This window comes from Lithobates pipiens, unplaced genomic scaffold, assembly GCF_037356315.1.
Source record: "Lithobates pipiens isolate NorthernLeopardFrog02 unplaced genomic scaffold, aLitPip1_a1.2 Scaffold_30, whole genome shotgun sequence".
NCBI lineage: Eukaryota > Metazoa > Chordata > Amphibia > Anura > Ranidae > Lithobates > Lithobates pipiens.
In genome coordinates, this window is record NW_027507791.1 from 32042654 (window position 1) to 32065905 (window position 23252).

General features: G+C 38.3%; 1 protein-coding gene across 2 annotated transcripts; it reads right to left on the reverse strand.

Annotated features, from left to right (window-relative positions):
• Positions 1–2179: 2179 nt before the first annotated feature.
• On the reverse strand, positions 2180–23073 carry FCER1G (Fc epsilon receptor Ig). Of its 2 annotated transcripts, none has more exons than XM_077463954.1 (6): positions 22848–23073; positions 13797–13906; positions 13371–13421; positions 10180–10248; positions 6733–6753; positions 2180–4367 (listed from the first exon to the last, which is right to left on the reverse strand). In XM_077463954.1, the coding sequence occupies exons 1-6, from the start codon at positions 22969–22971 to the stop codon at positions 4314–4316; spliced, it is 429 nt and encodes a 142-aa protein (XP_077320080.1). In that variant the 5' UTR covers positions 22972–23073; the 3' UTR covers positions 2180–4313. The 2 variants fall into 2 exon arrangements, with proteins under 2 accessions (XP_077320080.1, XP_077320081.1); XM_077463955.1 differs by having other exon boundaries at positions 10169–10248; positions 22848–23017.
• Positions 23074–23252: the final 179 nt, after the last annotated feature.

Below are 23252 nucleotides of genomic sequence, written 5' to 3' on the forward strand. Positions count from 1 at the left end.
CGGAGGTCCACCCTAAAGTGGACCTTCCGCTCATCGGAACCCTCCCCCCCTCCGGTGCCACAATCGGCACCTTTCAGGGGGGAGGGGGGTGCAGTTACCTGGATAATCCAGGTAACTGCACCCACTTCCGGGATAGCTCTCTGCGGAAAGGGGCGTAACTTACGCCCCTTTCCGCAAGTGCCCCGCCCCTTCCCACAAGTGCCCCGCTGCCTGCTGGGAAACACACAGCTCCCAGAGGCAGCGGGGACCGTCCTTATTGCGCAGCGCGATTCGCGCATGCGCAGTAGGGAACCGGGAAATGAAGCCGAAAGGCTCCATTTCCTGATTCCCATACCCAAGATGGCGGCGGCAGGACCCGACAGGCGATCTAGAGATCGGCTTCGGGTGCCGACATCGCGGGCGCGCTGGGCGGGTAAGTGTCACTATTTTAAAAGTCAGCAGCTGCAGTATTTGTAGCTGCTGGCTTTTAAAAAAATTAAAAAAAAAACGCGGAGTCCCGGCGGACTCCCGCTTTAATAGTAATAATAAAAATAACAATATTAATAAAAATAATGATCATAATAAATAGAAATCAAATAACTTGAACCATTTTTGGGCTAAGGACACAGTTATCCTGATCTGTATTTCTTCTTTTGATGGGCTCTGCGTAGCCATCATTACTCTCGCCATCGGCATGTAGATGGCATCATCTTGTTTTGTCTGTGTTGTTTATAATGAAAATTACAAATAAACACCTTTTAAAAAAAAAAAATAGGAATCAAATAAACAAAAAGAGAAGCGCAATGCTACTATTATTATTATTATTATTATTATTATTATTAAAAATAACAATAATAATAAAAAAGAAATGATCATAATAAATAGGAATCAAATCAACAAGAAAATATAAATAAAATACACAATCGCAACTACTACTACTATTATTATTATTAATATTTTTATTATTATTATTATTATTATTATTATTATTATTATTATTATTATTATTATTAATAATAATAATAATAATAATAAATGAACAAAATACATAAAAAAATTACCCAAGTGCACCCCAAAAAAAAGATAAATAAATTCAAAAAAAAGTTTTTTTCCCCCCAATAAATTTCTGTTAAGCAGCTCAGTGAGAAGTTGAGAGTTTGCACTTGTGCCAAATAATTGAAATCGCTGTGCTGCTCATCCCTACTCCCAACTCCTTGGTTTGCATAACCATAAAAAATAACAGAGCTTCCTGTATAAGGGTCCAAGAAAGAAGATGCTCAAAATTTAAGATGCATGTTGCACCTTCCTCATATAAGGTGGCATCTCCACCTTAAAAAATCTAAATAAAAAAGACAGCCTACAAAACTATAATGTTTTGAGGCTGGACATATAAAGCATATAATGTGTTAATCCAATTGTGGCTGGAAATAATAGTAAAAATTATTTTAGAAAAATGATAATAGTAATAATAAAAATAAAAATATAATAATATTAGTAGTAATAATAATAATAATAATAATAGTAATAATAAAATAAAAATATAATAATATTAGTAGTAATAATAATAGTAATCATAATAACAAATAATAATAGCACTACTAATATATATCTCAATAATAATGTATAATAATAATGTATATACAATAATATAATACTAATAAAGGAAATTTAAAAAAAGGAATATCCCCAACAATCACAGGTTTAAATAACTCTTTTATTGAGGGAAAATATTTAAAATACGAAATTGCCAAAAAACAAACATTTGAAATGTTTCCGGTAATTCCAGATCAAACTTACAAAAGCAAGTACTTTAATAATAATAATAATAATAATAAAAAAAAAAAATAATGCAGCTTTATAAATTGTTCACATATCGTATATACTAGAATGTCTTATTTTTTTCCCCATAGAAGTTCAGACTTAGCCAGTTTTAAAAAGAAATAATAGAAAGACCAACAAGGTATATATTTACTATAAAAAAAAAAAAAAAACCTGTCTGTAACTTTCAAAAAATATTATAGCAATAATAAAGAAAAAAATGTTTTAAAGAAAAAAGTAATATAATAAATCTGCTTATTCTTATTAGCTTTGAAAAAAAAAAATAGCAAAGTTTAATACTTACTAAATACGAGTCTCTGTAACTTGCAACAATTACACAACAAGCAAGAATAATTAAAGAAAAAAAGTTCTAAAGAAAAGGTAACAATTATTTATTTATGTTTATTATTATCTTTGCAGCATTTGAAAAATAAAATAGCAGAAGCGTTTCTCTACAGTGGATACAATGTTTCACTTTTCTTCAGCTTGGATAATTTAATGTACTGTACTGTCACTCGGCTTACAAGAGGTTAAAATGACAAATTACTGCATGATTTTATTTATATATATATATATATATATATATATATATATATATTTAACATATACTTCTATATAAATAAACAAAAACACAGGGGCATTAACCAACCCCTACCATATAAAAAAGCTGTGGTGTGTGTGTGATTTTATATATATATATACACACACACCACAGCTTTTTTTTCTCTATAAAGTAGAGGATGGTTAATGCCCCTGTGTTTTGTTTCTTTTTATTTTGCCTCCATGCAAGATGTTTCTCTTTTATTCCTGTTTCATAGACACACACTATCCAAAATGTATATAAAAAAAAAAAAACATAAAAAAAAATTATATATAATGCCCCAGTTTTTTTTTTTTTTGGGGGGGGGGGGGGAGAGAGATAATGTAAGGGTTAGTTAAAACCCCTGTGTATTTATTTTTCTTTTTTTGCCTCCATTAAAAAGGTTTCCCTTTACTTCCTGTCCCATAGACACACCCTATTAAAAAAAAAAAAATTATATATAATGCCACAGCTTTTTATTTTTTTTTGGATAGAGTAGGGTTTGGTAATGCCCCTGTGCTTTTTTTCTTCTTCTTTTGCTTCCATGAAAGTGAAAAAAAAAAAAAAAAACCCTTAAAATTATATATAATGTCACAGCTCTTTTTATTTTTTTTTATTTATTTTTTTTGGATAGAGTAGGGGTTGGTTTAAAACTCCTGTGGTTTTTTTTTTCTTTTGCCTCAATGCAAGAGGTTTCCCTTTGCTTCCTGCCCCATAGACTCACTCTATCCAAAAAAAAAATAATAATAATAAAAATAAAAAAAATTAATTATATATAAATGCCACAGCTGTTTTTTTTTTTTTTTTTGGATAGAGTAGGGGTTGGTTAAAGCCCCTGAGTTTTTTTTTTCCTTTTGTCTCCATGCAAGAAGTTTCCCTTTACTTCCTGTCCTTTGTGAGCACCCTATCCAAAACCTATAGACGCACTCTATCCAAAAGAAAAAAAGAAAAAAAATTGAATTATATATAAATGCCACAGCTATTTTTTTTTTTTTTGGATAGAGTAAGGGTTGTAATGCCCCTGTGGTTTTTTTTTCCTTTTGTCTCCATGTAAGAGGTTTCCCTTTGCGTCCTGTCCTATAGGAACACCTTATCCAAAACCTTATAGACACACTATCCAAAAAAAAAAAAAAAAAAAAAATGTAATTAACTATAAATGCCACAGCAGTTTTTTTTTGGGGGATAGAGTAGGGGGTTGGTTAATGCCCCTGTGTTTTGTTTTTTTCCTTTTGTCTCCATGCAAGAGGTTTCCCTTTACTTCCTGTCCTATAGGAACACCCTATCCAAAACCTATAAAAAAACAAAACAAAAATTATATTACATTTATTACACTTATCGTTGGAGTTTTGACAGTGCAGTTTGATGAAGTGGGCCAGTTTGACATTTTTAATAATAGTATTTTTGTACTCCCTTTATTGGATTCCATTGAGGGACACAGGAAGTCATATCCTGTTGGGTTATAATGCCACCTACCGGAGGACTGGATTTTAGTAAAAAAACAAAAACAAACAAATGTTGTACGAGTTTCTTTGTCCCTCAATGGACGCCAATAAATATTTTTTTAATACTGGGGGGGAGAGAGACACAGCTGTTTTTCCAATGAATAGTTTGTACGTGTTTATTTATCTGCACCAGAGATCAAAACCTTAAAAGATGAAAAAAAAAAATCTTAATTTTGGTAAAATGATAAAAATCTACAAAATTATGTAACCTCCTGTAGCTGGGTGTAACCCCACATCCTACCAATCCTTATCTACAGATGCAAAGAGTGAAACATGTCGGATATAAGAGATATAAGAGAGATGGTACTGAGAAGCAAGAAGCACAGGAAAGGGGAGCCGCAAACCCCAACCGCGAGAGCTCTACATCGGGGGTGAAATCATCGGTCGTCTTCATCCGTCGTCTTCATCCGTCATCTTCATCCGTCATCTTCAGTTCAACTTCTCCCCCTTAGAGTTTCATACGTAGCCTTGTCCGTAGGACCGAGACCCTAAAGGGACAAAAGAGGACATTATACAGGAGTAGGGATGAGCTGAACACAACTCCCCCCCCCCCAGTTCGCATCCAGAACCTGCGTTCGGACCGATAGTTGAGCGAAATCCGAACCCCCGTTAAAGTCTATGGGATTCGAACGTGAGAAATCAAAAGTGCAAATTTTAAAGGCTAATACGCAAGTTATTGTCCTAAAAAAGGGGTTCGGGGGACCGGGGTCCCGCCCCATGGGACACGTATCAATGCAAAAAAAAGTTTCAAAAACGGACGTTTTTTTCGGGAGCAGTGATTTTAATGACGCTTAAAGTGGAAAAAAAAAAAAGTTAAATATTCCTTTAAATATCGTGCGGGGGGGGGGGGGGGGTCTATAGTATGCCTGCAAACTGGCACGTGTTTCCCGTACTTAGAACAGTCCCTGCACAAAATGACATTTCCAAAGGAATAAAAGTCATTTAAAACTGCTTACGGTTTAATGTAATGTCTGGTCCCGGCAATATGGATGAAAATCATTGAGAAAAACGGCATGGGTCCCCCCCCCCCCAGTCCATCACCAGCCCCTTTGGGTCTTATATGGATATTAAGGGGAACCCTGCACCCAAATAAAAAAAAGAAAAGGCATGGGGGCCCCCAGTCCCTATATACTCAGAACAGCAGTATACAGGTGGTGCAAACAAGACAGGGACTGTGTAGGTTTGCTGTTAAGTAGAATCTGTTTGTAATTTGGAACAGGTACAATTTTGTAAGTGTAGCTCCAGCCCAAAAAAAAAATTTTTAAGCTTTTTTTGGAAAACATAGCGAAGGGTTATCGCCCCTGTAACATTTGTTTTTGCTGTCTGTGCACCTCTTCAGAAGATCTCACTTTCTGTCCCAATGACAATTGGACTTTGAAAATTTGGGATTTTTAAGGGAAACAAGGATTGGTGATAGAGCATCAGTGGAGGAGACACCTTTTTCCCATATTAACTCTCACATCCTGTTGTCTCCTTCCGTTTGTAAGTAGGAGTCGTTTGTAAGTTGGATGTTTGAAAGTAGGGGCCTGCCCTATATGCTCTTGGGCCTTAGGTGTTGCCACAACACTGTAAGGCCTTACAGTTACTCTTGGCAGGCACAGGAACGGCCCTGCTGTGAAATATTAGATCGAGAATAGTAATTACACGCCCCTGTTGACCAGGGGCAGAAAAATTGGGCTTTAGGCACTGGTGCTGGTGCCACAACACTGCGACCCCTCACAGATACTCTAGTTGGAGTGCAGGAATGAGCCCTGCTGCAAAATATTACAGCAAAAATTGTAATTGCACGCCCCTGTTAAACAGGGCCAGAAAAAATGGGCCTCAGCCACTGGTGATGGCTCCCAGAACCAAAAAAGTTCTTACAAGCGATCAGCATGAACATTGAGGAGGAAGAGGATAGTCACTCGACATAACAGGATAGTCACTCAGCATCAGCATAGTAGTCTTAAAGGGATCTCATACTCATAGAAAAAAAAATTTGGTTACATCAGCATCAGCTGCTTGGTAGTTGGTGATCAAAGACTGATTCATTTTTATGAAGGTGAGCCGATCAACTGAGTCGGTGGACAGGCCCACTCTGTGATTGGCTACAAAGCCTCCAGCGGCACTGAATGTGCGTTCTGAAAGAACACTGGATGCAGGACAGGCCAGTAGCTCAATTGCATACTGTGCAAGCTCTGACCAGTGATCCACCCTCAAGACCCAGTAACCCAGAGGCTTTTCGGTTGGAAAGGTCTCCAAGTCGGTTCTTGCCCCTAGGTATTCCTGCACCATGTAAATCAGATGCTGGCGATGGTTGCTGGAACTGATCAGACCTTGGAGCTGCAGACTAAAAAGGCTTTGCAGGATCAGGGAGGCCACGCAGCATAGGTTTGCTGAGGCATTCGGTCCGGAAGTCCTCTGGGTCACTAAGGACGACCTGATCTGCAGCCACCTCCTCCCAGCCACGTATAAGTCCATGGGTTTCTGGGGACTGTAAACGATCCCTTGAAGACTGCTGCTGATGCTGAGTACTAGGCTCCACCTCCATGCTGACACAATCCTCCTCCTCCTTCTCTTTCTGTGTGATCAGCGGGCCCACAGGCACCCTGCCTTTGGCCAATTATGGCTCTGTTGGCTTACGGCGCTGTGATTGGCCAAAGTATGCGGGTCATAGTGCATGCTTGGCCAATCATCAGACAGCAAACCACTGCGATGACGCTCTCCAGATATAAGATATATTATACAGGAATGACATGTTCTCTCTCCAGATATAATATAATATATATTATACGGGAGTGACATCACCGCTCTCCAGATATAGCATTTATTATTGAAGTGTGATATACAGTAAATAGTGTGATTTATACTTACAGCGTAATCACTTTCTCCTCCCTGAAAAGAAAAGAAAAAAAATATATAATTTAATAAAGAGTTGTAAAATATTTTATTTAGTGTGTGTATATATATATATATATATATATATATATATATATATATATATATATATATATATATATATATATATATATATATATATATATATATATATATATATATATATATATATATATATATATATATAATTTATTATTATTATTTTTATTATTGTTGTTATAATTATTATTATAAATTTTTTTAGGAGGCTATACTTGTTTGTATGTGTAAGATTGGAAGTATTATGTGTGATTCTGGATGGGACTGTATTTCATTTTATGATTTATAATACATTTCTCCTGAACTCTTATTAAGAGCTTTTGTGTGAGGCGCAGATTGAAAGACCGATTACTATATTATATTAGTGATGGGGGAGGGGGGGGGGTGAGACACTTTAGCTGCATGCTAAAACTGAAACTAGTTTTCGGGCTGTAAAGGTCTCCATCATTTATATTCCTTTTATTTTCTCAGAAAAATAAAATAAATAAATAAAAAAAGTGAAAATAAACAAAAAAAAAAAAACAACCCCCCAAAAAAATAAAAATAAAAAAAACAAACAACAAATAGAAAACACAAATACAATGAACACTATATTACATTAACCTTGCTACTCTATGAATAAAGGGAAAAAAACGTTTTTTTTATTTTTTTTTTATTTCAAACGAATTTCACCTATGCAGCTCAGTGAATGAAATGGAAAGTTTCCGCTTTCACAAACATTGAAAATTGGTGATCCCACATCAAAAGTGTCTCACGAAAAAAACAACTTTAGTAGTTCTGTGTAGTATATGTGAGATAATAAATAAAAGTGACATTTTATTATTATTTTATATATTTATTTTGCTAGTTAATATATACATATACTGTATAGTATGTGTGTGTGTGTATATATATATATATATATATATATATATTCAGTAAAACATGAAAAGAAAGAGACGTTAGTCATTTTCTGTAGTTTTATGTGAGATAATAAATAAAAGTAACATTTTATTGTTATTTTAATATTATTTTAATATTTATTTTACTAGTTAATATACACATATACTGTATGGTTCGTGTCTCACGAAAAAAACAACTTTAGTAGTTCTGTGTAGTATATGTGAGATAATAAATAAAAGTGACATTTTATTATTATTTTATATATTTATTTTGCTAGTTAATATATACATATACTGTATAGTATGTGTGTGTGTATATATATATATATATATATATATATATATTCAGTAAAACATGAAAAGAAAGAGACGTTAGTCATTTTCTGTAGTTTTATGTGAGATAATAAATAAAAGTAACATTTTATTGTTATTTTAATATTATTTTAATATTTATTTTACTAGTTAATATACACATATACTGTATGGTAGGTGTGTTTGTGTGTATATATATATATATATATATATATATATATATTCAGTAAAACATGAATAAAATGAGACGTTAGTCGTTTTCTGTAGTTTTATGTGAGATAATAAATGAAATGTTATTATTTAAAAATTTATTTTACTAGCTTAATATATACATATACTGTATGATAGGTGTGTTTGTGTATAAATATATATATATATATATATATATATTTTTTTTTTTAATTCAGTAAAAACATGAAAAAAAAGAGACGTTAGGCATTTTCTGTAGTTTTATGCAAGATAATAAATGAAATGTTATTATTATTTTAATATTTATTTTACTAGTTTAATATATATATACACACACACACACACCATTTTGTGTGTCTATGCAGTATATATAAATATAAAAAGTAAAGCATGAGAAGCAGAGATGAGACCACATGTAAAGTGTTGGAGGCGGTCTGCCCTCCTCTCTCTCTATATTGTCCATCTCAGAGTAAAACCAGAGAAGAAGAGATATTAGTAATCCTCTGACCACATCCTCCTCCATGGACCGCCTCGTATCTCCGCTCAGCTCTTTGTCCCCGACCAACAAATATTTAGAAATATACAAATATATAATCTCTTTTCTTTTTTTCTTTTTTTTAAATTGCCATTTGTAAACCCCCCCCACCACACACACACGGGCCTGGTCCTAGGAACTTGCAATCTAATCTCAGGGAACATTGAAGGCCTTGATGGGGGGGGGGGGGGGGCAGGCTGACAGTGCGGAGGCGTCGCGGAGGGGGGGAAGTGGTCAGAGAGGCGCTGGACGCTGTAATATAACACTTCTTGTTTCGCTCTGAGACACGAGCCGCCTTCCCCACCAGCGGAGGAGAGGCGGGAGGCTCAGGAACCCCCAAAACCTCCGACTTGAATTTATTTCATTTTTTCTTAAAGATTTTTTTCTTTTTTTTCAAATCAGGGGGGAACTGCCAAAATGACCAAACATGGACAGTTATCATTATTTGACATCTGGGACCTCCCCCCCTGCTTTCACCTGCTTGCTAGAACAGGGCAACCATGGCAGTGGTAGACATGGACAGTGGGCAAAGGTAGACAGGATTTCGGGGAACCCCCCTCCCCCTTCTGTGGTTGGCTCACTGCCTCCACCAGCAAGTCTGTGCACAGGGGCCATCCACATTCTGGGTGATCCCTCCCCTTAATATTCTAATATTATTTTAATATTTACTTTACTAGTTAATATATACATATACTGTATAGTAGGTGTGTTTGTGTGTGTATATATAAAAATAAGTAAAAAATTAAAAAAAGAGACATTAGTAATTTTCTGTAGTTTTATGTGAGATATTGAAATAACAATAAAATGTATATATTATTTATCATTTATTTTACTAGCTTAATTTATATTTATATATATATATATATATATATATATATATATATATATATATGTAAAATTTCAGTAAAATATGATAAAAGAGACAGTTTTCTTTAGTTTTATGTGAGATAATAAATAAAATGTTATTATTATTTTAATATTTATTTTACTAGTTTAATAAAAAAAAAAAAAAAATTATATATATATATATATATATATATATATATATATATATATATATATATATATATACACACACACACATCTGTAATATATATATATATATGTAAAACATGAAAAAGAGAAATTAGTAGTTTTCTGACCACATGTAAAATATTAAACAAAAAATAAGTTTAATTTTATTATTTTAATATATATATTTTTATATATATATACAGTATACTGTATAATGTGTGTGTGAGTACATCTAAATATATACACACACACACACACACACACACACACACACACACACACACACACAGTGGATACAGGAGCAAAAACAGTTTTGCTCCTGTAAGCAGCACCAGAAGGAGCTGGAGCAGCATTTTCTCCAGGAAAGGATGAGCATTCTCTCCCCCCCCCCCCCCCCCCATCTACGTATCTACATTATAATCAGATATATTGCAACACGCACCAAGTCCTCACCTTCATCTCGACCCCTCCTTCTCCCTTCCCGATCTTGCTGTAGACCTGATTTGAAGGATAGCTCAGGGGCTGCAAACCAAAGACACGTTATTGTGACTACAAGGACCCGCCCCCGAGGAACGTAAAAAAAAAAATACAAGGCTGTAGATCAGTGGAGTGTCCCTCTAAGAGTCACAAGAGTGGGGAGTGTTTGCTGTTTGAAGGGAGGGACTTAGGTAGGACTACTGGAATTGAGGTGGGGGGTCACCAGCGCTAGTAGTCCATAGAGCAGGGAAAAGGCGGAGCAGTGGGTGTGATCTGTGGAACAGCACACTCTGAAATGCGTCGTCACCCCTGCAGCCTTGTAGAAGGGCAGGAAGTTGGGGGGTCACCGGGGGTGTGCATGCAGTACTTACATATATTTTGCCAATTACTGAAACTACCATAAAAATTTGGAAGGCGTTACCCCCCCCCCCCCCCCCCAGAGCCCCGGCTCTGACTAGTTTTGGATGGAGCGAGGAAGGGTTAGAACCTCTGTCAACCTGTCTACTTCCTATACTGGTGACAACCTGGCATGCCCTAAGACACAAGGTGTCACCAGGACAGGAAGTGGGGAACTAAGGTTCAAACCAATGCCTGCTCCAGCCAGGACTGTAAAAAATAAAAAAAAATATATAAAATAATAATTAAAAATAAATAAATAATATAGACAACGTTACATTGTATTTACAAACATGGTAACAAAAACTCTCTGCAATGCCTTGTAATACATAAAATAAAATAAAAAAAATTAAGAAGAAAATGAAAATAATAATAATAAAAATTATTTTTAAAAAAGTGAGTATGTACTGTATATTCAAGACATGGCAAATCTAATTATGTGCAATGCCTTGCAATATATAAAATAAAATAAAAAAATAAAGAAATAAGAAAATGAAAATAATATAGACAAAGTTACATTGTATTTTAAGACATGGCAAATCAAACTCTGTGCAATGCCTTGCAGTATATAAAATAATATATAAAAATAATTATAAAAAAAAAAAAGTGAGAATGTATATTCAAGACGTGGCAAATCAAATTCCGCAACAATGACTTTCAATATATAACATAATAAAAAAATAAAAAATAAAAATAAGCATAATATAGATAAAGTTACATCAGACAAGACAACTCAAACTCTGTGCAAAGCCTTGCAATAGATAAAATAGTCTAAAAATAACATTAATAATAATAAAATAATATAAAAAAAGTGGCAAATCAAACTCAATGCAATGCCTTGAAATATATAAAATAATACAAAATAAAATTAAAATAATAAAAAAATAAAAAGGTACATTGTATTTCAGACACGGCAAATCAAACTCTGTGCAATGCCTTGCAATATAAAAAATAAATAAAAACAAAACAAAAATATTAAAAAAAGTTACAATGGATTTTCAAGACATGGCAAATCAAACTCCATGTAATGCCTTGCAATATATAAAATAATAATAATTTTAAAAAGTGCATTTCAGACATGGCAAATCAAAATCTGTGCAATGCCTTGCAATAATATAAACTATATATTATATTATATTATAATATATATATATATATATATATATATATATATATATATATATATATATATATATATATATATATATATATGAAATAAAAAGAATATCAAAAAGTTACATTGTATTTTCAGACATTGTAAATGAAACTCTGCGCAATGCCTTGCAATATATATATATAAAAAAATACAAATAGTATTAGAAAAAGTTACAATGTATTTTCAGACGCGACAAATTAAAATCTGTGCAATGCCTTGCAATACATAAAATAATAATAATTATATAAAAAGTTACACTGTATTTTCAGACATGACAAATTAAACTCTGTGCAATGTCTTCCAAAAAGATAAAATAATTATAAATTAAAAAAAAAAAAAGTTATAATGCGTATTCAAGACATGGCGAATCAAAATCCGCGCAATGCCTTGAAATACATAAAATAATAATAATATAAACAAGTTACATTGTATTTTAGACATGGCAAATCAAACTCTGCGCAATGCCTTGCAATATAAAAAATAAAAATAAAAAACAAAATAAAATTATTATTAAAAAAGTTACAATGAATTTTCAAGACATGGCCAACCAAACTCAATGCAATGCCTTGAATATTTATAAAATAATAAAAAAATAAAATAAAAATCATTTAAGAAAAAGGTACATTGTATTTCAGACATGGCAAATCAAACTTTGTGCATTGCTTTGCAATATAAAATAAAATATAAATAAATAAAAACAAAATAAATAATATTCAAAAAGTTACAGTGGATTTTCAAGACATCGCCAATAAAACTCAATGCAGTGCCTTGAAATATATAAAATAATAAAAAATCTAATAAAAATCATTAAAAAAAAAAAAAACAAAAAAAAAAAAGGTACATTGTATTTCAGACATGGAAAATCAAACTCTGTGCAATGCCTTGAAATATAAAAAATAAATAAAACAAAATAAAAATAATATTCAAAAAGTTACAATGGATTTTCAAGACATCGGCAATAAAACTCAACGCAGTGCCTTGAAATATATAAAATAATAAAAATTAAAATATATATATATATTTTTTTTTAAACGGTACATTGTATTTCAGACATGGCAAATCAAGATCTGTGCAATGCCTTGCAATAATATAATATTAATAATATATATATATATATATATATATATATAAAATATAAAATATAAAATATATATAAAAAAAAAATAATATGAAATAAAAAGAATATCAAAAAGTTACATTGTATTTTCAGACATGGTAAATTAAACTCTTGCTTTGCAATTTATAAACAAAATACAAACAGTATTAAAAAAGTTACAATGTATTTTCAGACATGGCGAATCAAAATCTGTGCAATGCCGTGCAATACATAAAATAATAATAATAATCTAAAAAGTTACAATGTATTTTCAGACATGGCAACCCAAAATTTGAGCAATGCCGCGCAAACAGACGAAATAGTAAATTTAATATATTGGAATAATCAGATAACATTGGCCCCTTTAAACACTATCAGCAGAGTGAGAAGTTGGAGAGGACTGGGGGGGGGGGGGGAGGGGGTGGGGGTTGGGGGGGTTCGAGTACTTCCTGGCACTGGAGGAACTTCCTGTTCTCGCTATTAATACAAAATGAGGATCAGAAAATAAGAAGTTCATACCTCGTATAGAGCGGGCGTCGGATTCTTCTTTTTCTCCCTAGAAGTCTTAATCTGAAAAAAAGAAATGAAACAGATGTCATTGGCTGGAGACCAGAGTCTCGGGCCTCCCCTCCCCCCCCCCCCCCCCCCGATCCATGGGTTTCATGAAGCCTGCCTGACGAAGATATCCTGCGAAACGAAACGTTGCTGGATGTGTCCCGCGTGACCCGGTGAACAAAGCTTTGGACCCTCCTGAGGAATCCTTGGTGGGCCGATGACATTTCATGGATCCGGCTTCATGTAGGCAACCAAACAGATTGTGGCCCGAAGGTCGTATGCACAATACGGGCAGGGGAAATATGGTGCAGCAAATGTGCACAAATACAAAAGCCCAACAGCACAACCCAATATCTGACACTTTCCCTTGCTGCAGGGAAATGCCCTTACCTTCAGGTGGCAGTAGAGAGCGGTGAGAACTATTCCATACACAAACAGAATGGCGTCCAGGATGTAGCAGACTTCGGGCTCGTTCATCTTGGCGGCTACAGCTGAAAAAACTAAAAACAAAAGACCGGTTTGAGGTCTATAATGACCGCGTCTATTACTGGACCATAACAAAAGGTGTGCAGTTAGAGAGACAATGTACTAAAAGCCTCCATTTCATAGTCTACCTTCCACTACAGCAGTTCTGCAATGTGTAAGCGTGACTGTGTTTGGTCTAATAACCACCAATTAGACCCAGCACTTCCAGTAATCAGCACTCAGTAACCGGATCTGGCCAGAAATACCCCCTAACTGGTCAGACGCCCCCCTCTTGGCATACAAACTGGGAATGATCACCAGAAGGAGGTCCTAATTCCTCTATATAGATCTTTATATCACTAGAGGGGTCACCAGCAGGAGGAAGGAGGTCCTGATTCCTCTATATAGATCTTTATATCGCTAGAGGGGTCACCAGCAGGAGGAAGGAGGTCCTGATTCCTCTATATAGATCTTAAAATCACTAAAGGGGTCACCAGCAGGAGGAAGGAGGTCCTGATCCCTCAATAGATCTTTATATCACTAGAGGGATCACCGGCAGGAGGAAGGAGGTCCTGATTCCTCTATATAGACTTGAAATCACTAGAGGAATCACCAGCAGAAGGAAGGAGGTCCCAATTTCTCTATATAGAGCTTTATATCATTAAAGAGACCACCTGCAGGAGGAAGGAGGTCCCGTTTCTTCTATATAGATCCTTAGATCTTTATATCACTAGAGGGGTCACCAGCAGGAGGAAGGAGGTCCTGGTTCCTCTATATAGTCCTTTATATAACTAGAGGGGTCACCAGCAGGAGGAAGGAGGTTCTAAATTTTCTATATAGAGCTTTATATCACTAGAGGGATCACAAGCAGGAGGTCCCGATTCCCCTGTATAGATCTTCATATCACTAGAGGGGTCACCAACAGAAGGAAAGTGGTCCCAATTTCTATATATAGATGTTTATATCACTAAAGAGACCACCTGCAGGAGGAAGGAGGTCCCGTTTCTTCTATATAGATCTTTATAGCACTAGAGGGACCACCAGAAGGAAGGAGGAGGTCCCGATTCCTCTATATAGATCTTGAAATCACTAGAGGGATCACCAGCAGGAGGAAGGAGGTCCAGTTTCTTCTATATAGTCCTTTATATCACTAGGGGGATCACCAACAGAAGGAAGGGGGTTCTAAATTGTCTATATAGAGCTTTATATCACTAGAGGGATCACAAGCAGGAGGTCCTGATTCCCCTGTATAGATCTTTATATCACTAGAGGGGTCACCAGCAGAAGGAAAGTGGTCCCAATTTCTCTATATAGATCTTTATATCAATTAAGAGACCACCTGCAGAAGGAAGGAGGTCCTGATTCTTCTATATAGATCTTTATATCACTAGAGGGGTCACCGGCAGGAGGAAGGAGGTCCCGATTCCTATATATAGTTCTTTATATCACTAGAGGGATCACCGGCAGGAGAAAGGGGGTCTTGATTCCTCTATTTAGATCTTTACTAGAGAGGTAACAAGTAGGAGGAAGGAGGTCCTGATTCCTCTATATTGATCTTTATATCACTAGAGGGGTCACCAGCAGGAGGAAGGAGGTCCTGATTCCTCTATATAGATCTTTATATCACTAGAGGGGTCACCAGCAGGAGGAAGGAGGTCCTGATTCCTCTATATAGATCTTTATATCACTAGAGGGGTCACCGGCAGGAGGAAGGAGGTCCTGATTCCTCTATATAGATCTTTATATCACTAGAGGGGTCACCAGCAGGAGGAAGGAGGTCCTGATTCCTCTATATAGATCTTTATATCACTAGAGGGATCACCAGCAGGAGGAAGGAGGTCCTGATTCCTCTATATAGATCTTTATATCACTAGAGGGGTCACCAGCAGGAGGAAGGAGGTCCTGATTCCTCTATATAGATCTTTATATCACTAGAGGGGTCACCAGCAGGAGGAAGGAGGTCCTGATTCCTCTATATAGATCTTTATATCACTAGAGGGGTCACCGGCAGGAGGAAGGGGGTCCTGATTCCTCTATATAGATCTTTATATCACTAGAGGGGTCACCATGAGGAGGAAGGAGGTCCCGATTCCTCTATATAGATCTTTATATCACTAGAGGGATCACCAGCAGGAGGAAGGAGGTCCTGATTCCTCTATATAGATCTTTATATCACTAGAGGGATCACCGGCAGGATGAAGGAGGTCCTGATTCCTCTATATTGATCTTCATATCACTAGAGGGGTCCAGAGCAGGAGGAAGGAGGTCCACTTCTGGAGACCTCACTTACAAAAACATCTTAATACTACAGAACAGGTCCTGAAACCGGCAACCAAAAGGGTGAACGGCCTGAGGGATCAAACATATCAGGAGGAGAGCCTTAATATGTACAAGAAAGAAGAGACAAGGGACATGAACATGGGGACATAACCTCAGACTAGGAGAAGGAAAGTTCAAAATTAACCTTAGAAAGTATAAAGGCCGGCAACGATAAGTAAATGTAAAGCCCAACTCCGAAAAAATGTACAATTATTCCTTGCAATGGGGCTGCGCTCGGTAATTGCTCATTTGGTGTTTGGAGACTTTTCTTACCTGATCCACTACTGTAGGTGGTGTGCTCCCGCCCACGGTCCGGGACCTGGACTTTCCCTCGGCATCAATGGACCCTGCTTTGGTTTTGATGACGTCAGGATCCTAAACCGCTACAACGTGGGGGGGGGGGGGAGAGGAGGCTACAGTGACCGGTCTATTTACCCTAGTTACCCTAGACCAGTGATGGGGACCCTCGGCACCCCCAGATGTTTTGGAACTACATTTCCCATGACACTCAACTACACTGCAGAGTGGATGAGCATCATGGGAAATGTAGTTCCAAACCATCTGGGGTGCCGAGGTTCGCCATCACTGTCCTAGACTTTACCAAGCCAGGGGTCATTTTTTTTTTTTAGTTGCCCAGAGACGGGGCGGCTCTAATCATACTTGGGGCAAACATCGTTCTGTACTCAGACAAAAAGGTTATAAAACAGGAAACAAAAAAAAAAAAAAAGCCCCCAAAAAAATGGGACCCCCAACTCGATGGACCACTTGTTTTTTTTTTTTTTCTGCTGTCACTCTTCTATTTTTTCATGTAACACAAAATAAAATAAAGTAAAATAAAGTAAAATCTTTCATTTTAGTAGAAGAGAAATAAAAAATGGATACAAATAAATAGATTCAGTGCTTTGAAAAAGTATTCATACCCCTTGGCATTCCCCACATCTTGTCATGTTACAACCAAAAACATAAATGTATTTTATTGGGATTTTATGTGATGGACCAACACAAAGTGTCACATAATTGTGAAGTGTTACTCTGATACCCCCTAACTAAAATCTAGAGGAACCAATTGCCTTCAGAAGTCACCTAATTAGTAAATAGAGTCCGCCTGTGTGTCATTTAATCTCAGTATAAATACAGCTGTTCTGTGAAGCCCTCAGAGGTTTGTTGGAGAACCGAAGGCGTCCGTTTAATAAACTGCGATGAGCCGAGATCATGATGATCACCACTTATCTTGGAGCATTGCCGGTTTAATATGCTGAGATGAGCGCTGGAGAACTTATCCTCCTCTTCTCATCCCAGTACACAGAGCGGCTGCATTCCCTGCAACAGAAACGGCCCGTTTAATAAACCGTGATGGCGCCTTATCACTGTGCTTCTCTTTCTATTTCTCCTTTCTGGCTTCTCCAGCCCAGAGGTGGAGTTAGCAAGAAGAAAGAGGAGATCTCCGCCGGAGAATCGCTTCTTCCTTCGTCCATCTGCCTGTGTGGCCAAAAATGAAAGTAAAAACTTTCTGAACTGCAGTGAAAAATACACCAACAGCAGGTTACAATTACATTAACTATACAATTACACACACAGATATAGATATAGATATATATACACATATGTATGTGTGTGTGCATATATATATATATATATATTTATAACTGTGTGTGTGTGTGCGTGCGTGCGTGTATTATATATATATATATCTATATATATATATATAGATATATATATTAGGGGTGCAACAGATCAAAAAACTCAAGGATTGGAGGATCGTTCCTCAGATCAGAATCACGGATCGGATCATTTTTCGGATCAGCAAATAATAATTGAATTTGCAAAAACCTGTGGAAATTCCACCACCATATAGTCCCCACTGTAATATTGGCTGAGCATGGCTGGGTATCGCCGAGTATGGCTGGGTATTACCGAGTATTGCAGGGTATGGCTGGGTATTACCGAGTATTGCAAGGTATGGCTGGGTATTGGCGAGTATTGGCTGGGTATGGCAGAATATTTGCTGGGTATGTCAGAGTATTTGCAGAGTATTGGCAGGGTATGGCAGAGTATGGCAGAGTAATGGCACGGTATGGCAGAGTAATGGCACGGTATGGCAGAGTAATGGCACGGTATTGGCACGGTATGGCACGGTATTGCAGAGTATTGGCAGAGTAGGGCACGGTATTGCAGAGTATTAGCAGGGTATTGCAGAGTATTGACACAGTATTGGCACGGTATGGCACGGTATTGCAGAGTATTGGCAGGGTATGGCACAGTATGGCAGAGTATTGGCATGGTATGGCACGGTATGGCAGAGTATTGGCATGGTATGACAGATTATTGCAGAGTATTGACACGGTATTAGCAGAGTATTGGCAGGGTATGGCACGGTATTGCAGGGTATTGGCAGAGTATTGCAAAGTATTGGCAAGGTATGGCAGAGTATTGGCACGGTATGGCAGAGTATTGGCAGGGCATGGCAGAGTATTGCAGAGTATGGGCAGAGTATGGCACGATATTGCAGGGTATTGGCAGGGTATGGCAGAGTATTGGCAGGGTATGGCAGAGTATTGGCACGGTATGGCAGAGTATTGGCACGGTATGGCAGAGTATTGGCATGGTATGGCAGAGTATTGCAGGGTATTGGCAGGGTATTGCAGAGTATTGGCAGAATATGGAGGGATGGCTGTGACTGCAATTGTCACAGAGCAGAGCTGTGGGCACTACAGATCCATCCCACAGCGCTGCTGCCATCCGATTTCTCCCCTCCACTGTACAGATCTGTACACAAAGGGGAGAGAGGAGCTGGAGCTAGGCCGAAGACACGGCCTTTCCTAAGGTCGAGACCGAGGATCGCGGCGTGTGCCCATCCGAAACGGGGTGACCTGTTCGGATCACGGATCGGTGATGATCCGTTGCGCCCCTAATATATATATATATATATATATATATATATATATATATATATATATATATCCTCTGTGTCACATTTGTGTATTACAGTGTACACCAGTGCAAAGGCAGTGTTGTGGCTACAGTACAACTGTGTTTTTGACAGCTGCGCAGATGATGCATCGCTGATAACGCGAGGTGATGTGTACACCCATGGCTGCAAAATTAAGAGCATCAGATGAGTCCAGTACAAACTGCGTTTGCATAAGTGTATAGGTTAGTGTTTGCATAAGTGCATAAACTGCGTTTGCATAAGTGCATAAACTGCGTTTGCATAAGTGCATAAACTGCGTTTGCATAAGTGCATAAACTGCGTTTGCATAAGGGTATTATGCCTGTGTGAAAAACACCATATATACTGTACACACACACACACACAATATATATATATATATATATATATTATAGCTATAATTTTAATTGTTAATTTAATATTTTTATTGTTATGATCTTTTAAAATGACTTTGAACTATTTAATTTATATATTTATTGTTTTTATATGAATGGTTCATATCTGCTTGACAAATACAGTACTATCATTTCAGAATACACCGTTCACATAAATATGGACGTGTGTTATGCTTATGTATTAATTAGAATGTTTTACAGTTACGGGGTGTCTGTTTATTGCGTAGGGGGATCATATCTTTATTATTAACTTAATATGTGCAGTGTATGTGGAGTGCTTCGTATTTCACTTTGGGGTTCTGATACTGAAATCTCGCGAGATTACAGAAACAGAAGCCGTTCAGGATTCTCAAAGCATTTGTAGACCACTTCTATTCACAGAGGGAGAACAGATATTTTAGAGAAGAGCCGTGAACTCATGAGATGTGAAATATCACAGTTTATTAAACGGACACCTTAGTGAACATATAGCATCATGAAGGCCAAGGAACACACCAGGCAGGTCAGGGATAAAGTTGTGGAGAAGTATAAAGCAGGGTTAGATTATAAAATAAAAATCTCCCAAGCTTTGACCATCTCACGGAGCTCTGTTCAATCCATCATCGGAAAATGGAGAGAGTATGGCACAACTGCAAACCTACCAAGACGTGGCCGTCCACCTAAACTGACCGGGCCGGGCAAGGAGAGCATTCATCAGAGAAGAGCCAAGAGGTCGATGGTAACTCTGGAGGAGCTGCAGAGATCCACAGCTCAGGGGGGAGAATCTGTCCACAGGACAACTATTAGTCGTCTCTCCACAAATCTGCCCTTTATGGAAGAGTGACAAGAAGAAAGACATTGGAGGAAGAAAGTCATAAGAAGTCCTGTTTGTAGTTTGTGAGAAGCCATGTGGGGGAGGGGGCAGCAAACATGTGGAAGAAGGTGATCTGCTCAGAGGAGACCAAAATTCTACTTTATGGCCTAAAAGCAAAACGCTATGTGTGGGGGAAACTAACACTGCCCATCCCCCCGAACACACCATCCCCACCGTGAGACATGGTGGTGGCAGCATCATGTGGTGGGGATGGTTTTCTTCAGCAGGGACAGGGAAGCTGGTCAGAGTTGATGGGAAGATGGATGGAGACAAATACAGGACAATCTTAGAAGAAAACCTGTTAGAGTCGGCAGAAGACTTGAGACCGGGGCGGAGGTTCCCCTTCCAGCAGGACAACGACCCGAAACATCCAGCCAGAGCTACAATGGAATGGTTTACATCAAAGCATATTCATGTGTTAGAATGGGCCAGTCACAGTCCAGACCTAAATCCCATTGAGAATCTGTGGCAAGACTTGAAAAATTGCTGATCACAGACGCTCTCCATCCAATCTGACAGAGCTTGAGATATTTTACACAGAAGAAGAATGGGCAAAGCTGGTAGAGACACCCCCAAACAGACTTGTAGAGAAAGGGGGTTCTACAAAGCATTGACTCCGGGGGGCGCCATACAAATGCCCCTCCCCCCCCATACTTTTCACATATTTATTTGTATCATTTTCCTTCCACTTCACAATTATGTGACACTTTGTGTTGGTCCATCACATAAAATCCCAATAAAATACATTTATGGTTTTTGGTTGTAACATGAGAAAATGTGGGGAATGTCAAGGGGTATGAATACTTTTTCAAGGCGCTGTACATGAAACACAGATAAATGCCCTGAAAAATACAAAAAGAGACGTTCTAATTCTTATTATTTATATAAAAAAAGAGAGTTCCTCTGACATTTATAACTTCTGTAGATTAGAACATAAAATCAAAGATCTGATACAATCTCACAATTCCAGCGCATACATGACAGAATATATTACATTCAGCAATTTTCACCCAACGCGTTTCTCGGAGAAACCAAAAAAAAACACCTGCTTCTTCAGGGATGTGATAAAATAATCTCATGTAGGATTATAGAAGACTTTTCAGTCCGTGGGCATGAACAGAATATCAAGAGAAACCATGAGGTATGGAGGGCGGATGCCACGTGTCAGAGAGGAGATCCGTCAAACACCAAGATAGGTCACCAAGCCTGCTGTGCCCATTATGAAGGGTTCCCACCATCCCTGTGCTGAGTTCCCGGGTCTGTACACCCGCTGTGCCCATTATGACGGGTTCCCACCATCCCTGTGCTGAGTTCCGGGGTCTGTACACCCGCTGTGCCCATTATGAGAGGTTCCCACCATCCCTGTACTGAGTTCCCAGGTCTGTACACCCGCTGTGCCCATTATGAGGGATTCCCACCATCCCTGTGCTGAGTTCCCGGGTCTGTACACCCGCTGTGCCCATTATGAGGGGTTCCCACCATCCCTGTGCTGAGTTCCCGGGTCTGTACACCCGCTGTGCCCATTATGAGGGGTTCCCACCATCCCTGTGCTGAGTTCCCGGGTCTGTACACCCGCTGTGCCCATTATGAGGGGTTCCCACCATCCCTGTGCTGAGTTCTCAGGTCTTTACAACCGTTGTGCCCATTATGAAGGGTTCCCACCACCCCTGTGCTGAGTTCCCGGGTCTGTACACCCGCTGTGCCCATTAGGAGGAGTTCCCACCATCCCTCTGCTGAGGTCCCGGGTCTGTATGCCCGCTGTATCCATTATGAGGGGCTCCCACCATCCCTGTGCTGAGTTCCCGGGTCTGTACGCCCGCTGGGCCCATTATGAGGGGTTCCCACCATCCCTGTGCTGAGTTCCCGGGTCCGTACACCTGTTGTGCCTATTATGAGAGGTTTCCACCATCCCTGTGCCAAGTTCCCAAGTCTGTACACCTGCTGTGCCCATTATGAGGGGTTCCCACCATCCCTGTGCTGAGTTCCCGGGTCTGTACACCCGCTGTGCCCATTATGAGGGGTTCCCACCATCCCTGTGCTGAGTTCTCAGGTCTGTACCCCCCGCTGTGCCCATTATGAGGGGTTCCCACCATCCCTGTGCTGAGTTCCCGGGTCTGTACGCCCGCTGTGCCCATTATGAGGGGTTCCCACCATCCCTGTGCTGAGTTCCCAGGTCTGTACGCCCGCTGTGCCCATTATGAGGGGTTCCCACCATCCCTGCTGGATTTTTGTCTATGCAATATTAGAGAGTTGGAACATCTAAAACTCCGAGGTGGACAGGAACACGGCGTGGAATTACGGGAGAGAGCTCTCACTATTGGAGTATCCAAAACGCATAGGAAGCCGGGAACTAAAAAAATATGACTTTTTAGGTGGATTGTCCTAATAATAACATTGCACCTCTTACTAATAATCAACCGAAAAGCCTGCAGTTGAGTGAATGAAGTGGAGTTACTCACGTGAGAGTGGAGAGAATGCGATTCTTAGGGTGGAGGTGGAAGGTCTGGAGCCGCTCTGAAGAGACTGAAGCTGCGATAGTGACCAGAACCCACACAGGAAACGCGCCTCACCTTCTCTGCACATGACCAGCCCCGCTGCAAGCTGACCGACCTTCTTTCTCGTCTTGTTCCTCTTAACTTGTTTTCTCTAGAATGATTTGACGCAGCTCAGGAAGTTGGAGCTTCCCTAATTCACATAAAAAAAAACCTTTAGTAGCCCCAATTCCATAGCGGGGGGGGGACACAGGGACCAACAACGTTATCACTTCCAGCAGCTGACATCCAAATATCCCACCCTAAAATAGAACACAACGATGCGAAAAAAACGAAATGCTTACTGCAAGACCAACTTCTAGGGTCCCTTGA

What these genes read in the sequence shown, in the direction of transcription:
- FCER1G (XM_077463954.1), bottom strand. Translation starts at nt 22,971, where the DNA reads ATGTGCAGAGAAGGTGAGGCGCGTTTCCTGTGTGGGTTCTGGTCACTA. An exon ending in CGCATTCTCTCCACTCTCAC is followed by an intron (nt 13,907 to 22,847) that starts GTGAGTAACTCC and finishes TTTTGTTTTTAG; the next exon opens with TTTTTTCAGCTGTAGCCGCC. An exon ending in GAGGAGAAAGTGATTACGCT is followed by an intron (nt 4,368 to 6,732) that starts GTAAGTATAAAT and finishes TTGTCCCTTTAG; the next exon opens with GGTCTCGGTCCTACGGACAA.